General features: G+C 32.4%; 1 protein-coding gene and 2 pseudogenes across 2 annotated transcripts; 1 reads left to right on the top strand and 2 right to left on the bottom strand.

The window, feature by feature from the left end:
• Positions 1-4,718: 4,718 nt before the first annotated feature.
• LOC103573041 (NF-kappa-B inhibitor cactus-like) lies at positions 4,719-5,848 on the bottom strand (annotated as a pseudogene).
• A 411-nt stretch (positions 5,849-6,259) lies between these two features.
• On the bottom strand, positions 6,260-7,219 carry LOC103573033 (tyrosine-protein phosphatase non-receptor type 9-like; annotated as a pseudogene).
• Positions 7,220-12,053: 4,834 nt separating this feature from the next.
• On the top strand, positions 12,054-14,793 carry LOC103573032 (uncharacterized). Of its 2 annotated transcripts, none has more exons than XR_008403548.1 (3): positions 12,054-12,162; positions 12,276-12,469; positions 14,638-14,793. XR_008403548.1 is itself a non-coding variant. In XM_008551884.1 (3 exons), exons 2-3 carry the CDS (start codon positions 12,288-12,290, stop codon positions 14,775-14,777), a joined length of 369 nt encoding a protein of 122 aa, XP_008550106.1. In that variant the 5' UTR covers positions 12,054-12,162; positions 12,276-12,287; the 3' UTR covers positions 14,778-14,793. The 2 variants fall into 2 exon arrangements, 1 of the variants encoding a protein (XP_008550106.1); XM_008551884.1 differs by having other exon boundaries at positions 12,276-12,516.
• The last annotated feature ends 1,355 nt before the right edge of the window (positions 14,794-16,148 follow it).

Genomic DNA, 16,148 nt, shown 5'->3' with positions numbered 1-16,148 from the left:
GTGTCGATTTGGAAAAGACATGTTAATCAAATGAGAGTTTGTAGTCGAAACTATAAAGATAGTGAAACCGAGAAGGAACGGGTTATGCTAGGTGTGACACGTGAGTCTACGGATGTAACGAAGCTGTATCAAAATATGGTACCGACCGCAACGAATGATAACTGTAATGGTGTGTGTGAAACGCCTGTTGTGATGAATAACCAATCAGCACATAAACGCCAGAATGTAACGTCAAATAACACGGGTTCTACTAAAGTTAAGATGGAAAATCCAATTCGTAGATCGCAGCGTATATCTAGGGCACCTGATAGATTAAATTTGTAATTGTTAATCATTGGAAACGTTAAAAATTAAAAGGGAAGGATTGTAATGTTCGATAGATGTCCCCGTAGTTAACTAAGTTTTATATTGTAAGGTACGCCACAGGAGTCAGTCGATTGTAAGACCCCGAGTGTGGCGTTTGGAGACTATGCAAATTGCTGACTATTGTATTCTCGTTAATTCACATTAAAACGTGTATCCAACTACAATTGTGTACTATTAATTGACATATATACATACTGAATATTATTCCCAGATACTTTACAGGTACTCCATTTCTCCTCCGAAAAATTCGATTTTCGAAAAACGGACGGAAACTAATAACTTCCTGAATTTTTGAAAATTTACAATTTTCTAAGCGGGAAGTTAAAAATGAAACTTTTTTTTTACAATTCGTGTATGCCCCAGTCCGTTCAATTTATCTGTATGCAAAACATTAAAATAATTAAGCGCAAAAATTCAGTGTTCTGAAAAATTTATTAATTAGTAGCTTTCAGATGAAATAAAATAATAACCGAATTTTAGTAGATTTCTCAGAGGGCCCATGTTGCCCCAAATAAAAATTTTTTTGTTGGAGCATTTTAATGACGAACACATGGTAGAAAACTAGCAGAAATAAAAGGGGTAAAAAGAGCAAATGTCAAATCTTTTTTTCACGACCCATTTTGCCCCAAATTTAAAGATTTTTAATTTTTAATAAATGTGGTATATTGAGACCGAAAGTAAGGATTCCCCTCCCTTCTTCTCCTATCTGAGCCCCCAAAAACTCAGTATTTCCTTAAGAACGGTTTTCAGATAATTTTGTCCCAGCTTTTCTCTGAAATAAAAGCTCTAAACGCAAAATAAAGACACAGACCCGATGTTTTACTCTACGAACTAGCGAAGTGCACTTGAATTTTTTGATAACTTCCATTTGTTTACGAGAAAAGCTTGGACAAAGTTCCTATTTAATGTACAAGTGTAACAGAGATAGTATCGTTTATCCAGTTGAGTGCGAATAGGGAAACAAATGAAAACGCGTCTTAAGGACTCCCTTTTGCCCCTCCCTTCCTGAATTATGACCACAGATATTTAAGAGTGGGGGAGAAAGTAATTATCTGGGGGGATTTTTTTAAGGTCGAAGGTACCATAGACAACATCATTCAAAACCGTTTTCGATCTTGAGACGATCAGTCGTACAGTCAATCTCGTCACAAAACTACAAACATAGAATCAGTGATCGTTGTTAATTTAACTTGAATTTATTACAAAGTGAATAGTTACTTTCACAGTACAGTGCCAAAGTTAATCAACTTAGAAGGTCCTTACTTAAAAGTCAACAATTATTAATTAAATTACTCACTACAATGGAATTAATCCGTTCAATATTTAACTGCGAATACGTTGACAACTTCATCAAACAAATAGATATCGAAAATATCAATACAGTGGTTCCAGTCATGGGTGGTTTTACGCTGCTTCATATAGCAGCTTTCAATAATGATGAAAAATTGGTGGATTATCTGCTCCGCAAGAAAGCTGATGTGAATTCAAGAAGTAAATACTGGGGTACAGCTCTTCACATTGCTGTTATAACGGAGAACTTGGGTATAATTGAAAGCCTCATCAACTACGGAGCAGACGTTAATACTCTGCTAATTCAGGACTCTGATTTGGTTCATTACCTGTATAGAGCTGAGCTAAATCTTGAAGAAAATAAGTTTTTATTACAAAAACATGCCATTGAGACTGCGATGTTGGAAACTTATGATTTTTGTTTTGGCAAATCACCGTTACAAATTGCTGTTGATCGAGGTAATGAAAAAATTGTAGAACTACTTTTAAAAAATAATGCTGATCCAAGCCTTGAGACTCATCATTTTGAAACACCACTAATATGTGCTATTACTAAAGAAAACTTACCAATTATCGAGCTTCTTCTGGCATACGGTGCAAATGTTAATAGTGTAAGTGGTAGTGGTTTTTTAAATGAAAGTCCTCTACATATTGCTGTACAATCCCAAAATTCGGAAGCAGTAGAATTAATCTTAACACATAGCATGGTTGATATAAATATAGTAACAGCGTATAAATTTTTCAGCGCTTCATTACGCATTTTTCTCGACCGACGGTAATATCATAAGACAACTGCTTAATGCTGGTGTTGATATTAATCTAAAAAACGCTAGTGGTAAAACAGCATTTGCTTTACGACAGAATCATTCACAAAAAGTTAAAGACACAATTACTGAATATATTGCCAAACTCAGTGCGACGAATTGTTACATTGATAAAGAAAATTTAGCAGTCGTAGATAGTGGAAAATTTGGTGAATCGCGCGGTCAGTGCATAAGCGAAATTGAAAAACTAAAGATGACATATATTGATACGAGTAATGTCACATTTCATAATGTTCTATGTAATAAATGTGAACACAAATTAGCCTTAAGTTTAAAGTATGTTAGTGATACTTTAAGAGATTCATTGTTCAAATTTAAAATAGCACTATGTTAGTGATAGTGCTATTTTAAATTTGAACAATGAATCTCTTTTTCCACTATACGGTGGAATGATTGCTTATCGTTTGAGAAAAGCATTAGGACGGAAACAATTGCTATCCAATGCTATTAGTGTAATTGATGATATTTACAATGACATTCAACTTCCAAGTACTTTTACGAGGAGTATTTTAAAATTACTGACTAATGAAGATTTAAAAAAATTTCAATGATATATTTATAGGAATATTTTTAATTAATATTATTAAGTCTGTAACATTTTGAATCATTTTCATGAGTGTAGTGTTAATAAGAATATAATACAGTCATTGTAAGATAAAAAAAAAATTAATTTTAGTTTGGTTTCAAAAATTAAATTGTAATATATAAGTTACTTGTAATAAATTCGTAGTTTATAAGTCGTAATTTTAAATTGTCATTATTAATGTAATTAATTTATTTTTATTACATATATGAATATTGTATATATGAAAAATAAATCACTATATTTTTGGAATTTTGTGTAATTGTCACAGTTTATTTTAAAATTTAATTATTTATAATTTTAATTACTATTATTTATTTATTTTTTTATTACGAATTTCTGCAATTGTTTTAAATTTGATTTTTATTTTCGTTGTTCTCTAAGTATTTTAAAATAAAATAAGTAAAGTAAGAATAGAATCATTAAATAGAAAAAAAGAACAATTACATTTTGATTTCAAACATCACTTTTAAATAAATATTCAAAACTTTCATTTGCTAAAATTTAAAGTAGAAATTGGCATAGTTGTAGTATTAGTTAATAAATAATAATAAGCGATAGAAAGTACAATCATAAGTTTTAAAATTCATCAATAATAATTAATTATAAATCAAAGTCTCTATTGACGATTGATTTTTTTTAATAATAAGAATAAGAATTCAGAACAAGCTTGCTGATTACAGTCAAGATTTAGAAAACAAGAATCTAAAACAGGTAAGTGTGAAGTCATGTTAACAAACCAGCAGTCAGCTACATCCGCTTTCATTGCCTGCATTTGCGAGGAACGATTGCCTAGTAGAAAATTTCCTTTTAGCAGGGTATTTGGATTTCCGAACCAATGAAAATTTATGATTGATGACATATAGGTCTTTCCATTATTAGAACTGATTGTCTAGCGAGATTAAATTCTATCAGGCTTGGTCTAGGATCATATTAAATTGAGTAAAATAGTTTTAGGACTAGGCTTCATGAAATAACACTCAGGTTTCAATAGCGCAGTATGATTTATATTTATCACAAAATACCTATATTTATTAACACGAACAATGTTATCATGTATGCCTAAAAATGGATATTTTGCGGTGGTCTGTTTTCCCTCATTAGTAATAAAATGATGGAAATCCCGGTTTATCAAACATTTAATTAAAAACAAACCTTATTGCAAGTATATATGGTCTATATTTCAATTAACAATAAATTTAATTAAAACTTTACCTGCAGTTAGATAAACTATCCAAAGTTAAAATGACGTTAATTGTATTTTAACCTGATGAGTTATTATTTGCACGTAAAGTTCAATCGGTCGCGAGACCTCAACTAGTAATGGTGACTTCAAAGGTAAGTACAAAATATGTTTTTAATAAATTTCAATATTAACCGAGAGATGAGTGGAATCTCACCGTTTATATATTTAATTATCTAGTGTTTAAAATATTTTAAATTTTTCCAGGTTTATTGAGAAGCTAGAAACTAAAAATGGGGTCATATGAGCAAGAAGGACCTGAGTGGATTAGATTGGACGATCCATTCTTTTTGACCGTGCAATGGGAATTTACCAGCACAATAGACTGGCTCATAACAGTATTGCCAGTACGAGAACCGAAAGACTCAGCAGGAAAAACACTTTCTATTCTCGAGGTTTGTGTTTAAAGTTTTTATCTCAGCTCAGGCGAGCTTTGCTGACCTAGGGTGGTGTTAATTTCTCTATGTATTTCTTTTTCAGTATTTTCTATCCGTGGACGAGGAGAAGTTCCGGGTCTTGCTAGAACACTGTCCACTATGGACGAAGCAGTACCTGATGAAAGCCCGGAGTCGGCGTTTGCAGAGGCGGTACAGCAGAATAATGAACTTGATCGTACAGGAATCTGACTTGGAATTGGCATAGATTTAAGACTAAATTAAACATATTATAATTTTGTATACCTTTTAATAATAAATCGATTAAACCAAATTACATCTATTCTTTGGTGCGCATTAAAATTATCTATACAAGTACACTAGATAAATCTATTTATATATTTTTGAACAGCTGCCTTAACATTTAACTATAAACGAAATTAAGTCTGTAATTATCTAGATTAACTTGTACCTAATAATTGAGAAAAATTAACAATCACAGTTATAATTACACATGTAAATTTTGGGTTAAGTTTATTAAATCATGACAAATGTGAGATTTTTTATCACTATCACCCGTGCTCGAAGGAAGCTCACACTTTTTTCGATCTTTCTTCAAAATTTTCATCATTTTACGATCATCCATCTTGCAAGCGAGATCATATGGCGTCTTTTTTCCAAAGTTTTCAACTTCTACATCGATACCCGGCGCCTGACAAAGCCATTCAGCGAGGGCGTAATTTTTTTTATTTACACATATGTGAAGTGGCGTGAAGCCTGCGAGTCCTTCTTGTCCGTTTATGTCAGCTCCACGTTGTAAAACAATATTCATCATATTTATTGAACATGAGACGTCAGATCTTGCTATTATATGGGTGCACTGGGCACCATTATAGTCACGTATGTTCAGTATTTTGGGATGTGATTCATCTAGCATTTCTGCAGCTCGCCAAAGAAGAGCTATTGAATTTGCTTGACAAGCCTCGTGGAAATACGTACCCCCCGACCCATTTCTGGCACTTAACATTTCGTAAAGATTATAATCTCTCATTTTAAAAGTATCACCAAAATCACTTTTGAATAAAAGCACGTTACTTGTGGCCCAGTGGAACGAAAGAACTAGTCTGAGAAATCGCTTCCAGTACTGGACGTATATATACTATCGCATTATCGGGACCGAAATGGAATAACAATGTCACAGGTTAAATAAGCATTCAATTGATAATTCAAATGGTTAACAATTAGGTTTTTCCTGGATTTGTTATTGACAACAATTGGGTACTGTGTTCCCGATAAGACTTTATTTGTCTTTTGATAAAAATAATGAACCACTTAACGGAAACGTAATGGAAAGTTACTGGTTTTTTTTTATTTCATTAATAGATATAGTCAGTTCGTTATAAAAAAAAGGAATCAGTACAATAGAGACTGGAAGTTTTCATAAATCTTAATAAATAACATATTTATGTAAACAAAATCAACTAGAGGAGGTCACCCGCTAATTACTCTTAGTACCTAAAGAGCTAAAAAAAAAATTAGGTGATTGCTACATTTATACAAATTCAAGCTGTGAAACCGGTTAATAAAAAAATTTTTCTTTTATTTCTCTTATTAAAGCATGTCGTAGTGTTTTGTAACAGAATGCATACTGTTCAGGAAGAAACACACTTGAATGTCTTTGCTTCCGAATTTTCAGCACCGTCTGCGGAAGCGACACTGACTTTTGTTTCCGTAACTGGCATAGTGCATTGTCTATAGTACAAAATGTTCCTGTCCGACCAATTCCTGCAGAACAGTGGACCACTATCGGTCCCGGTTGAGCGTCTGCTGTCTTTTTCATCTCTTTTCGTTTTTGGTTCACTTGCGATATTAGATTTAAGATTTTCGCCGGATTGGTAGGATTACCGTAGTCGGGCCAGTGAGGATACCAAAAGTGATGGATCTCCCGTGAAGTATCACTGCTCACATCAGTGAGTTGCAATCGTGTTCTGGTAAAACTAGACTCTTCTATAATTTCAAGGGTTCTTACAACATATCTTCCAAATGCTAGTTCATAATCCTCTTCTTTGACCCAATATTCATAACACACTTAATCTTCATCATCTGTTTCTGTTAGGGACACAATAATACAAGATTCTTGCTCTGAAACTATCCTCCAAAAGTCTTCATACGAGTTTTTCTTCGGACCTTGGCTGCAAATAAATTTATTTATCTCCATAAATCCATCAACATAGTTTGCATGTATGCAAGTTGATGCTATTTCTGCAGATCTCGTGGTTATATGTGATTCATCCCAATCTTCATCATCATATATCGCACTCAGCGGGCTTAAAATGACTCTAGAAAGATCCCAACACGGAACATCGTCATACCGATTCTTTGATGAATTTTCGTGTCTTGAAAAACTAGCAAAAGTACCTGGTAATTGTACAGTCAAAACCTGGGCGTGCTCTTTTTCAATGAGTTTTGAGAAGTCCGGCTGACCAGTCAGCTTCAGGAAGTCCACGATGCTGAGTGTCTTGAAGCTACGATTCCCCATCTTGATTAAAACGAGCTAGTCAAATCGAACGCGGGTCCGAGACTTACTATCACGGCTATTGGTTTACTACTAAAGTCATACTCGTGTCAAATGAGCCTATATAACCGGTTTGAAATGAATAATGGGGTTCCCTTTTTGCTGAGGTCATAGTTTCTAGTAAACTGATTATGGTAGAGGAAAATGTGACGGTCCGTTACGTCACCTTTTCGTGAAGCACTTACGTCATTTTAAGGGACTATTTTTCCCTAAAGCAGTTTACTCACTATCCTTACTGGTCATGAATTATCTTAGAACTTGGTTATCAATAAACAAAAGCCTGCTGTAAACAGACTAGTTTTTCCTGTTATTCCTAAGCAAACATCTGTAAATAGAATATTCCAATACTCATTCCCTGCTTAGCATTAGAAATGTATTAGAATACCGTTCTATTACGGCTAAAATAGATGCATCCTTTGTTTACTCTATAAATAACTAATTCAAAATTTTAGTTCATACTTTAAAAAGCTATAAAATTTGAATTCTATTCGTATTTAAGTTCTAATCAGCGCCTCTATTAGAAATAATTAAACCATCAGATAAATTCGGGTGGCTATAACTATTTACAATATTGTTAACCTCTTGACCTTATCCGCTGATATAAATTTAGATACCAGGTACTGTTAGATGACATATTATTATTTACCAGTTTTTGGTCTTGTTGAAAATTTCTTTTTGAAGTGCATTACTAGTTGAACTTGAAATTTCAGTATCAGCAGCCAGTCAGAAAAAAGTAAATTTAAGACCAATGGTGTGATCAACTTTTAGCGTCAGCGTTAATTGTCATTTACAATTGATAATTAAACAGAAACTATAAATACTATTTATTATTCTAACTTCTTTCGACTGTCTGTAGAGACATTGAAGCTTTGAGTTTCGATGCTGTTATCACGAACAGTATTTCAAATAATTTAATTTTCTAAAATTCAAAACAAAATATCGAGTATGAAATAGAATTATATCCATAAAGTTTAATTGCTTATTAGTCTCATGATGTAACTGCAATTAAAATATAAAAATTTCTATATGAAATTTTTTCTGCCACAATATAAATTATTAGAATCCATGACACATATCCAAAATCGGTAATAAAAATTAGCTATCAAATAACTTATATCTGAGAGTTAAAAAAACGAATGATAAAATTCCTGTGCCTGAAGAATAAAGTTATAATTAAGTAAAATTGAAATGGTTAATAAATAAATAATCAAATTATTTAATCAAATTTTTTTTTATTATAAAAATTATATTTCAACTGCGTAACTATACAATGAAATCGGAAGATTAAAAAAAAAACTTAATTTAAAATTATTAAATAATATTATTAACATTAGTAATTTATAATTTTTTAGTAATTATTCTTTTCTCTTTATTACTTATAATTGTTCATTACCAATTAATTTTTAACTTCTCGCTAAGAAAATCGATGATTTTCAAAATTTCGGGAAGTTATTGTTTTCACTCCGATTTTCGAAAATCGAATTTCATCAGATGTCGACGTTTTGAGGTCCTAGGAAGCTATCCTGACTATTTTCAGAATGATGTCCAAGTATCTGTATGTATGTATGTGTGTGTGTGTGTGTGAGCAGTCTATAACTTTTTAATTAAAGGACCGATTTGAATGGGTTCTTGTGCACAGAAAAAAAAGTTGACTTGGCCCAAGATAATTTTTGCCTTCATTTTTTTATTCTTGGGCTGAGTAATTGAGTTTTTTAAATCCGAGAAAATTTTCTTCGACTAATATTATAAAAATATTGTATCAAGAATAATTAAATTTTAATTCAAGTTAAATAATCTTGGTTTAAGAATATTTTTCTCGCCTCCGGGCGGAAAGCGTCAACTTTCGTCCCGCTGTGCAAAACGAAGTTGCCGCTTTCCGCCTCCGTCGACGCGAAAAATAGTATACACTCCTCGGAAAGTAAATAAGAAAGCCTCAGATCACATATTTGTTGACCTCGGCTTCGCCTCGGCCAACAATTACATGTAATCTGAGACATTTCTTACTTTACTTCCCTAGGTATGTAATATACTATATTTTAAGTCAAATTTATTTTGTTTCTAACCAAGTAAAAAAAACTATCAAAACAAGATACTTTTCTGTCTTGATTGGTGAGTATAGTAAATTGTCACAATCTCACAATGTATATCAACATCCCAAACCAAGAACTTTTTTTGCGTGGCAGAAGAACATTTACTCTCAGTTTGAGAAAACTACATTATCGACTCAAGACAACGGTCTATTGTAATGAGAAAATTTTAATTTTGATTTGAATAAATTATAATCTTAGCTTAATAAAATAACTTTTTTTGAATCATGTAAATATTTATTTAACGGAAGACATAAAATTCTCCCATTGATGATTTTTTTTCTTGACTTAAAAAAATTCTAGTCTCGATTCAAGAAAATAAATGACTCTACTTAAAAAATATATCGACCTATATTTTTCAGTGAATCTAACCTAATATAAATATTAAATATTGTCAAGCAGGAAAGTGTGTGCGTATATTTAGAACACGGCAATACAGCAGTAGAGAGGATAAGGAATAAACTCTCTCGATTAAATGGCTTATGAAGGAATTGAGAAAAATAAATTGTTTGCTCATGGTAGGAATCGAACCTAGACCGATTCGGCATCACGCGAGAGCTTTACCAGTTATGCTACCCGACCATTTCCTGAACATTCGTTCACTTTACCCATATCTAGTTAGCATACTGTACAATGTAGAGTCTAAACGACCGCCACTTTAGTATGGTACAGTTAGCTTTCCCAAGAGAATTTTTGCGTTGAGCCGTGAGCGCAGTTGCTGTTGGTTCAAACGTCTACGCTTACTTGCCGCAACACAACAAATACTTAAGCCAAGATATTTCTTACCATTGAATCGAGTACTTTTAATTCTTGACTCGAGTCACAGATCATCTCGATTCAAAATAAATTATTCTTCAAGAAAGAATATTTTACTTTTCGGACAATTGATTATATATTGGGGCAAAATATTTATTTTTCTCACTTTAAGAAAATATTTTTTACTTCAAGGAACATATATTATATTGGTTGAATAAAAAAAAAATCTTATGCCAAGATGACTAAATTTAAGAAAATTTTGCTCTTGAACTAAGAAAATTTTCGTTTTCATTCAAAATTGCAAGAAATATTCTTGCGGCAAGAAAAAATTTCTTACGCCAAGATATCCTTTTTTGCTGTGTGGTAATCGAAAGAGCTTGTTGGCCGTCAACTTTCCTGAAAATTTCAGATCAATTGATCAATTAGACTCAAAAATATTTAAATAAGTACAAAAAAAAATTTTTTTTTTAGTTTCTTATTGATTTCTCAGAAACGAGTTGAACGATCGACTTTAAAATCTAATCAGCTCTAGAATTTAATAAAACGCATCGATTGTCGCCTTAGCCATCTCGATTGGTTAATTTTTTCGAGAGATATCGTAAGAGAAAGAAATGCTTAAAAACGGTTTTTTCCGAAAACAATGGCAAACAACAGTATTTTCGAGCTCAACGAGCTCGAAAACTGCGAGAAATTTTGAGGCTGTCTCGCAGGGTCAATTGATAGACCGATTTTTTTTTCGAGTCTCTTATGAAAATTTGTTGGTTTACGATGTTTTAAGAAGCCTCACCAAAAATCAGCTCGATAAAAAAGTTTCAAGAGGGTGCTCACGAATTTTTAAAATATCAAAAATGATTGAAATTCGGATTTTTCATTTCTAAATTTTTTCTTTCTCGTGGCAGCAATAGTTTATATTTGTCAAATCATGTCCATGCTGAAAATTTCAGCCCAAAATTTAAATATTTAAACGGCGCTCAAGAGTTTTGAATATTAATTGATAATATGTGACTAATACTTTGAATTTGTTTTTGTATTTTTTTATAACTCAATTATTGTCATTTTACTAAAATATCACTTTTGTATAACCAAAGATATACAGGACAGTCTTAAGCAATAAAATTTGGTGAGTTTTGAATAAGCGAACAAACCAAAAAATTGAATTAAAAAATAAAAAAGTATATAAATAACTTATTGTTTCTATTTCTCGGGTTGTATTTCCATTCATTGTGATGCAAATTGGCGGTGAAAAAATCGAGAAGCTTTATTATCAATATTCAAGGGTCGCTCGAAAACGTTCAAAAGGCAGCACTCGGAAACATTCAAAATTCTTGAGCGAGGTTTAAATATTAAAATTTTGGGCTTATTTATTTTCAGCGTAATTATGATTTTACATATATAAACTATTGCCGCCACGAGAAAGAAAAAAATTTGAAATAAAATATTCAAATTTCGATCATTTTTTATATTACAAAAATTCGTGAGCGACCTTTTGAAAATTTTTTATCGAGCTGATTTTTGGAGGCTTCTTTAAACATCGTAAATCAACAAATTTTCATAAGAGACTCGAATAAAAAAAAATAGTCGGTTTTTTGGGCCGCCCTAATACTTATATAGAAACTTTTTTTCCTAGTCATAGCAATTAAAAAAATCAAAAGTAATTTCGAAATTAAGGAACTCTTAAATTTTCGTTTTCGATTATTGTTAATAAAATACATAGATTCAGGCAGAATTAAGTATGAGTAATTGATATGATAAGTAAAAGGAGCATTGAATTGGATCGTAAAGTTTAATTATTAAATATCTGAGGAAAATTTAGAAAACGGTAGTTTTGAAGTGCAACTACAGAGACTGAATCACAACGTGTTGAGGACAAATAGGGAAATATTGCGAGAGGAGAAACGTTGAGTGAAAGTACAGAATGAAAGAGAAGGGGAAATGCTCGCGCAGCAAGTCTAACATATACCTATATATAAATATTATATCAGCTGTAGCAAAATTCCTTCAAATAAAAATTTTCGGCATCGTGCATTGATACATTCATTTGCTTATTATATATTTTTAATCCTGGTTAGTAATTTATACTTATGTAAAATTTCATGTCATCTTATTTTATGAACATATGACTAATTTTGATTTCAAACCAATAATCCTAACCTAGAACTTCAACTATATGATTTCAGTTTGCTGTCAAAATGAACAACCATAAATCCGAGGATCCAATTCAGATGTGTCAGAAGAAGCAGGGGCAGAATCAGGCAGTAAAAGCCAAAATTCTAGGCATTTTACCAACCATTGGAAGACCACGCAATCCAAATGCTAAAACCAAACTTGAACGTCAACGAGAATACAGGCGACGAGCAAAAGAAATTGAGAGGTTGGTTTTTGGTGATAAATATTCGCTCAAAGATATCAAGAGCACTGGTTAGTGTTTATCATTACATAATTTAATAAACCTGTAGATCTATGCATACAAAAAAAATGCTGGAGTTAAATTTACCACCTAAACTAGTAATTATTAAACTGCACTTTCTAGTAATCGTAGCAACAAATGGAGTAGCGTGAAGCTGAAGCTAGCGGCCGTAATAAGTAGCGGCCACGCAAAAAATTGTTGGCCGCTACTTATTACGGCCGCTAGCTTCAGTATCATATGGAGTAGTATAAATGACACTGTACAAAATTGATCCCTTCTGTAGTAGTTCTATTTACTATTCGACTGGGGTAAAAATTTGTAGGCTTATTAATTACTCAATGTGGTATGGAAAACTCATCCTGTGGTTTCTCTAACCACACAATCATAAGAATTAGTTGGTATTCATATTTTTGAAGTACACAATATCGGAATTTTTACGATTTTTTTATCATACTTTTTATTATATAAAATTCTAACGCTGGACCAGACTCTCCACTTGCGAGAAATGTAGATGGTAGTGCCATCTCGTACAGAAAAGCCGAATCCCAATATATATAAATAGATACCCATACAAACATCTTATCATGGTGTAGGTATTTCATACACTGGTCACTCATATGTATACTAGGGCTATACACGACAAATATTACTAACATCAATTTAGAAATAATTTTATTGTTTATTCCTATACTTTTTACGATACCAGTATTGTATTTTTATTTAACCGAAGTCAATACAACAATCGTTCAGTAAAATTACGATAGTAAATTGTAAAAACTCGTTTGTAAGCAGTAAGTTTTCACGTAAAATATTTGATAGTTTACGGTAAAACGAGTCGGGTCTACTCTCTTAAAATGAACCAGTGATCAAACGATCATGAAAAAATAATTCTCGATGAATTAAAACCAACGCTAATAAAAATATTGATGTTTTCATGTTGGTCAATGTAGATGGACTCAGGAGTTGTTCACCCTCTAAATTTGATTTTTCGGAAAAACCCAAAAGACGTATCCTTTGTTTTTTTTCTTCTTTCGATCGCCGTTTGTTTCGTTAAAATCCATTGGATTTTTTCTTTAAAAAAAAAAGTTTTCTGAATTTCAACCCTTATAACTTTTGTTCTATTAATTTTTCTATTATAATGCCAAGGATACTTTTCATTATTTTTTACCCCGAGATTGATGCAGTTGATCCCATTCGATTATTCGAACTGCAAGTATACGAAAATTGAAAAACACTCTTCTGGAGTCTAAACTTTGAGTGGTGGTTTCACCCCCTAGATGTTTTTCCGTAGTTAAAAAAATACGTGTCCCTTAGATTTCGAAGGAAAATAACATGTCTCATTTTCATCAAAATGGGAGAGGGACACTTGGAATACCTTCCTTGTAAGTGAGAACTAAAGTGAGCTAATTGCCACTTGCTCACCCGTATACCTGAAAGTCCTAGGAGGGGTCATCCACGTGATCTCGTCTGAACTGCCGTCTATGATGTTTGGCTCACTGACCCCTGGGCCTCTTTCGGAGTCTCGGTGAACCGGGAAGCGAATATATGTGCTGATAAGGGTAGTGAGTAAACTTCGGGGCTCCCTAAAATGGCGCGACCGATTTGAGCAGTCGAACCTCTAGCTGCTCCGTCAAATATTAATTTCTGAATATATAATGTGTACACAATTATTTAATTCAAAATTCAACAATAATTGTATTAAAGTCAAATTGATCCCTCGCGGTTTTGAATCAGCCTGGAAACACCCTGGAAGTGGAAACACGGTGGAATCATGGTGGATCCAGGGTGGTTACAGGGTGGGTTTGTGCCATTTTATCACCGTGTATACACGGTGGTTACACGGTGTTTTCACGATGGTTACACGGTGTACTCGCCGTGATTCCACGGTGTATCCACGGTGATTACGTGGTGTACGTGGAATCACGGTGGGTACACCGTGTAACCACCGTGGAATCATGGTGATAACATGATAAAAAAACCCACCGTGTAACCGCCGTGGATCCACCGTGTTTCCAGGGTGATTCAAAACCACGAGGGATGGTATATTATTTAAAACAAGTAGATCAATTAAAATATATCACTATCTTGTTGTATACATTAATTAAAATAGGTGTTTTCAATTTATTTTATAGATGAAGTCGATCCTTTGCAAGTGGCTGAAGAATTGGACAACGATAAACAACCAACTATTACTAAGCCACCTAATGTTAATAATCCCTCTGTTTTTGGTGGCATAAATTGTAATAATGAGTTGGCACAAACTGTCCTATGACCATTTTTTTTTATAAATCTTTTTAATAAATTCATACGTATATTAGTTAATAAATGTGTAATTGTGTTGTAATTTTTAATTACTGGGTGATTAATCCAATTATTTGTTTTTTATTTTGAGAAAAATGAGTTGCTACATATATACACTGAAAAGAAAAAGGTATTGACATCAAACTCCGTAAGAGCTTGACAAATTTCCTTTTCAGTGAAACCAAACTCGTTTGAACCAACGAACACTAGTTTGTCTCAGGAAAATCATTTTTATTGAATCAAAATCTCTAGTCGATTATGAGAAATTAATTGAGCGTTTATATTAAAGTTTTAAAGTTTGACAGTGATTAAACTAACATTCGATTGGATAGTAGTATATATTTTAATTAAAGTTTGGATTTGCTTGATTTAAAAATAAAAACGCGTTGAAGCAAACTTTTCAATTGTGGGAAATTTAACTGAAACTCGTGAAACGTTTGGTTTGACTACATATTTCAATGAAACAAAAGTAGTTTCCTATACAGTCGAAGCTCCCTAAAGTTGCTCTCTCCGTACAGGACAATTCTCTAAAGTTGCTTTTTCCCCTTCTCGACACTCTGCATTCTCGCCAATAGGATAATTGATTCCTCTATGCGCGTTTCGATGCGTCACAAAATCAAAACAAACCATGTTAGATACATGTACATTGAGGCTAACCTTAAATCGTGATTTTTAAATTATTTCGAATATTCTAATATTAATAAATAAATAATAAATCGTAAATTAGCGCACTAATCACTAATTTGAAACATTGATTGAACTATTATTTGCAATGACGAAAATTTGTTTTTCAATTACCGAGCAGAAATTTGAAAAAATAAACTAATTAAATTTATTACATCTTGAAAATACTTTTGCTAATTATTTATAAGTTGCTCGGATAGTTTTATTATGATAAAAAAATTGTATTTCTAGGTTTACTATCTCGCATAACAGAATATGTATTCATTCAATTATGGGTAAAAATGATGTTTTTTCAATTTTTTTGTTGATAATATTATTTTAACTAAAGAATGAGTTGCATCATATTATGTGGTGATTGAGAAAAACCACGCAGACAAAGAGTTGGTATGATTTTAAACAAATTGTCGTACATTATGTTACGATTTATCCGGGAAAAATGACATAAAATGATACTTTTTAAACTTTTTATCTTCAATATCTTTTGAACTAACCCTGAAGGATTTGAATCACGATGGAAACACCGTGGAAGTGTAAACACCGTGGAACCACGATGGTTACACAGTGGTTTTGTGCCATTTTACCACCATGTTTACACGGTGTTCCCACGGATTACAGGGTGTACTCACTGATATTTATATATAATAATATAAATCATTAT

This window comes from Microplitis demolitor, chromosome 4 (assembly GCF_026212275.2).
Source record: "Microplitis demolitor isolate Queensland-Clemson2020A chromosome 4, iyMicDemo2.1a, whole genome shotgun sequence".
NCBI classification, from domain to species: Eukaryota; Metazoa; Arthropoda; class Insecta; order Hymenoptera; family Braconidae; genus Microplitis; species Microplitis demolitor.
Note: the sequence above shows the minus strand (reverse complement) of the source record. Positions and strands in the feature narration are given on the sequence as shown.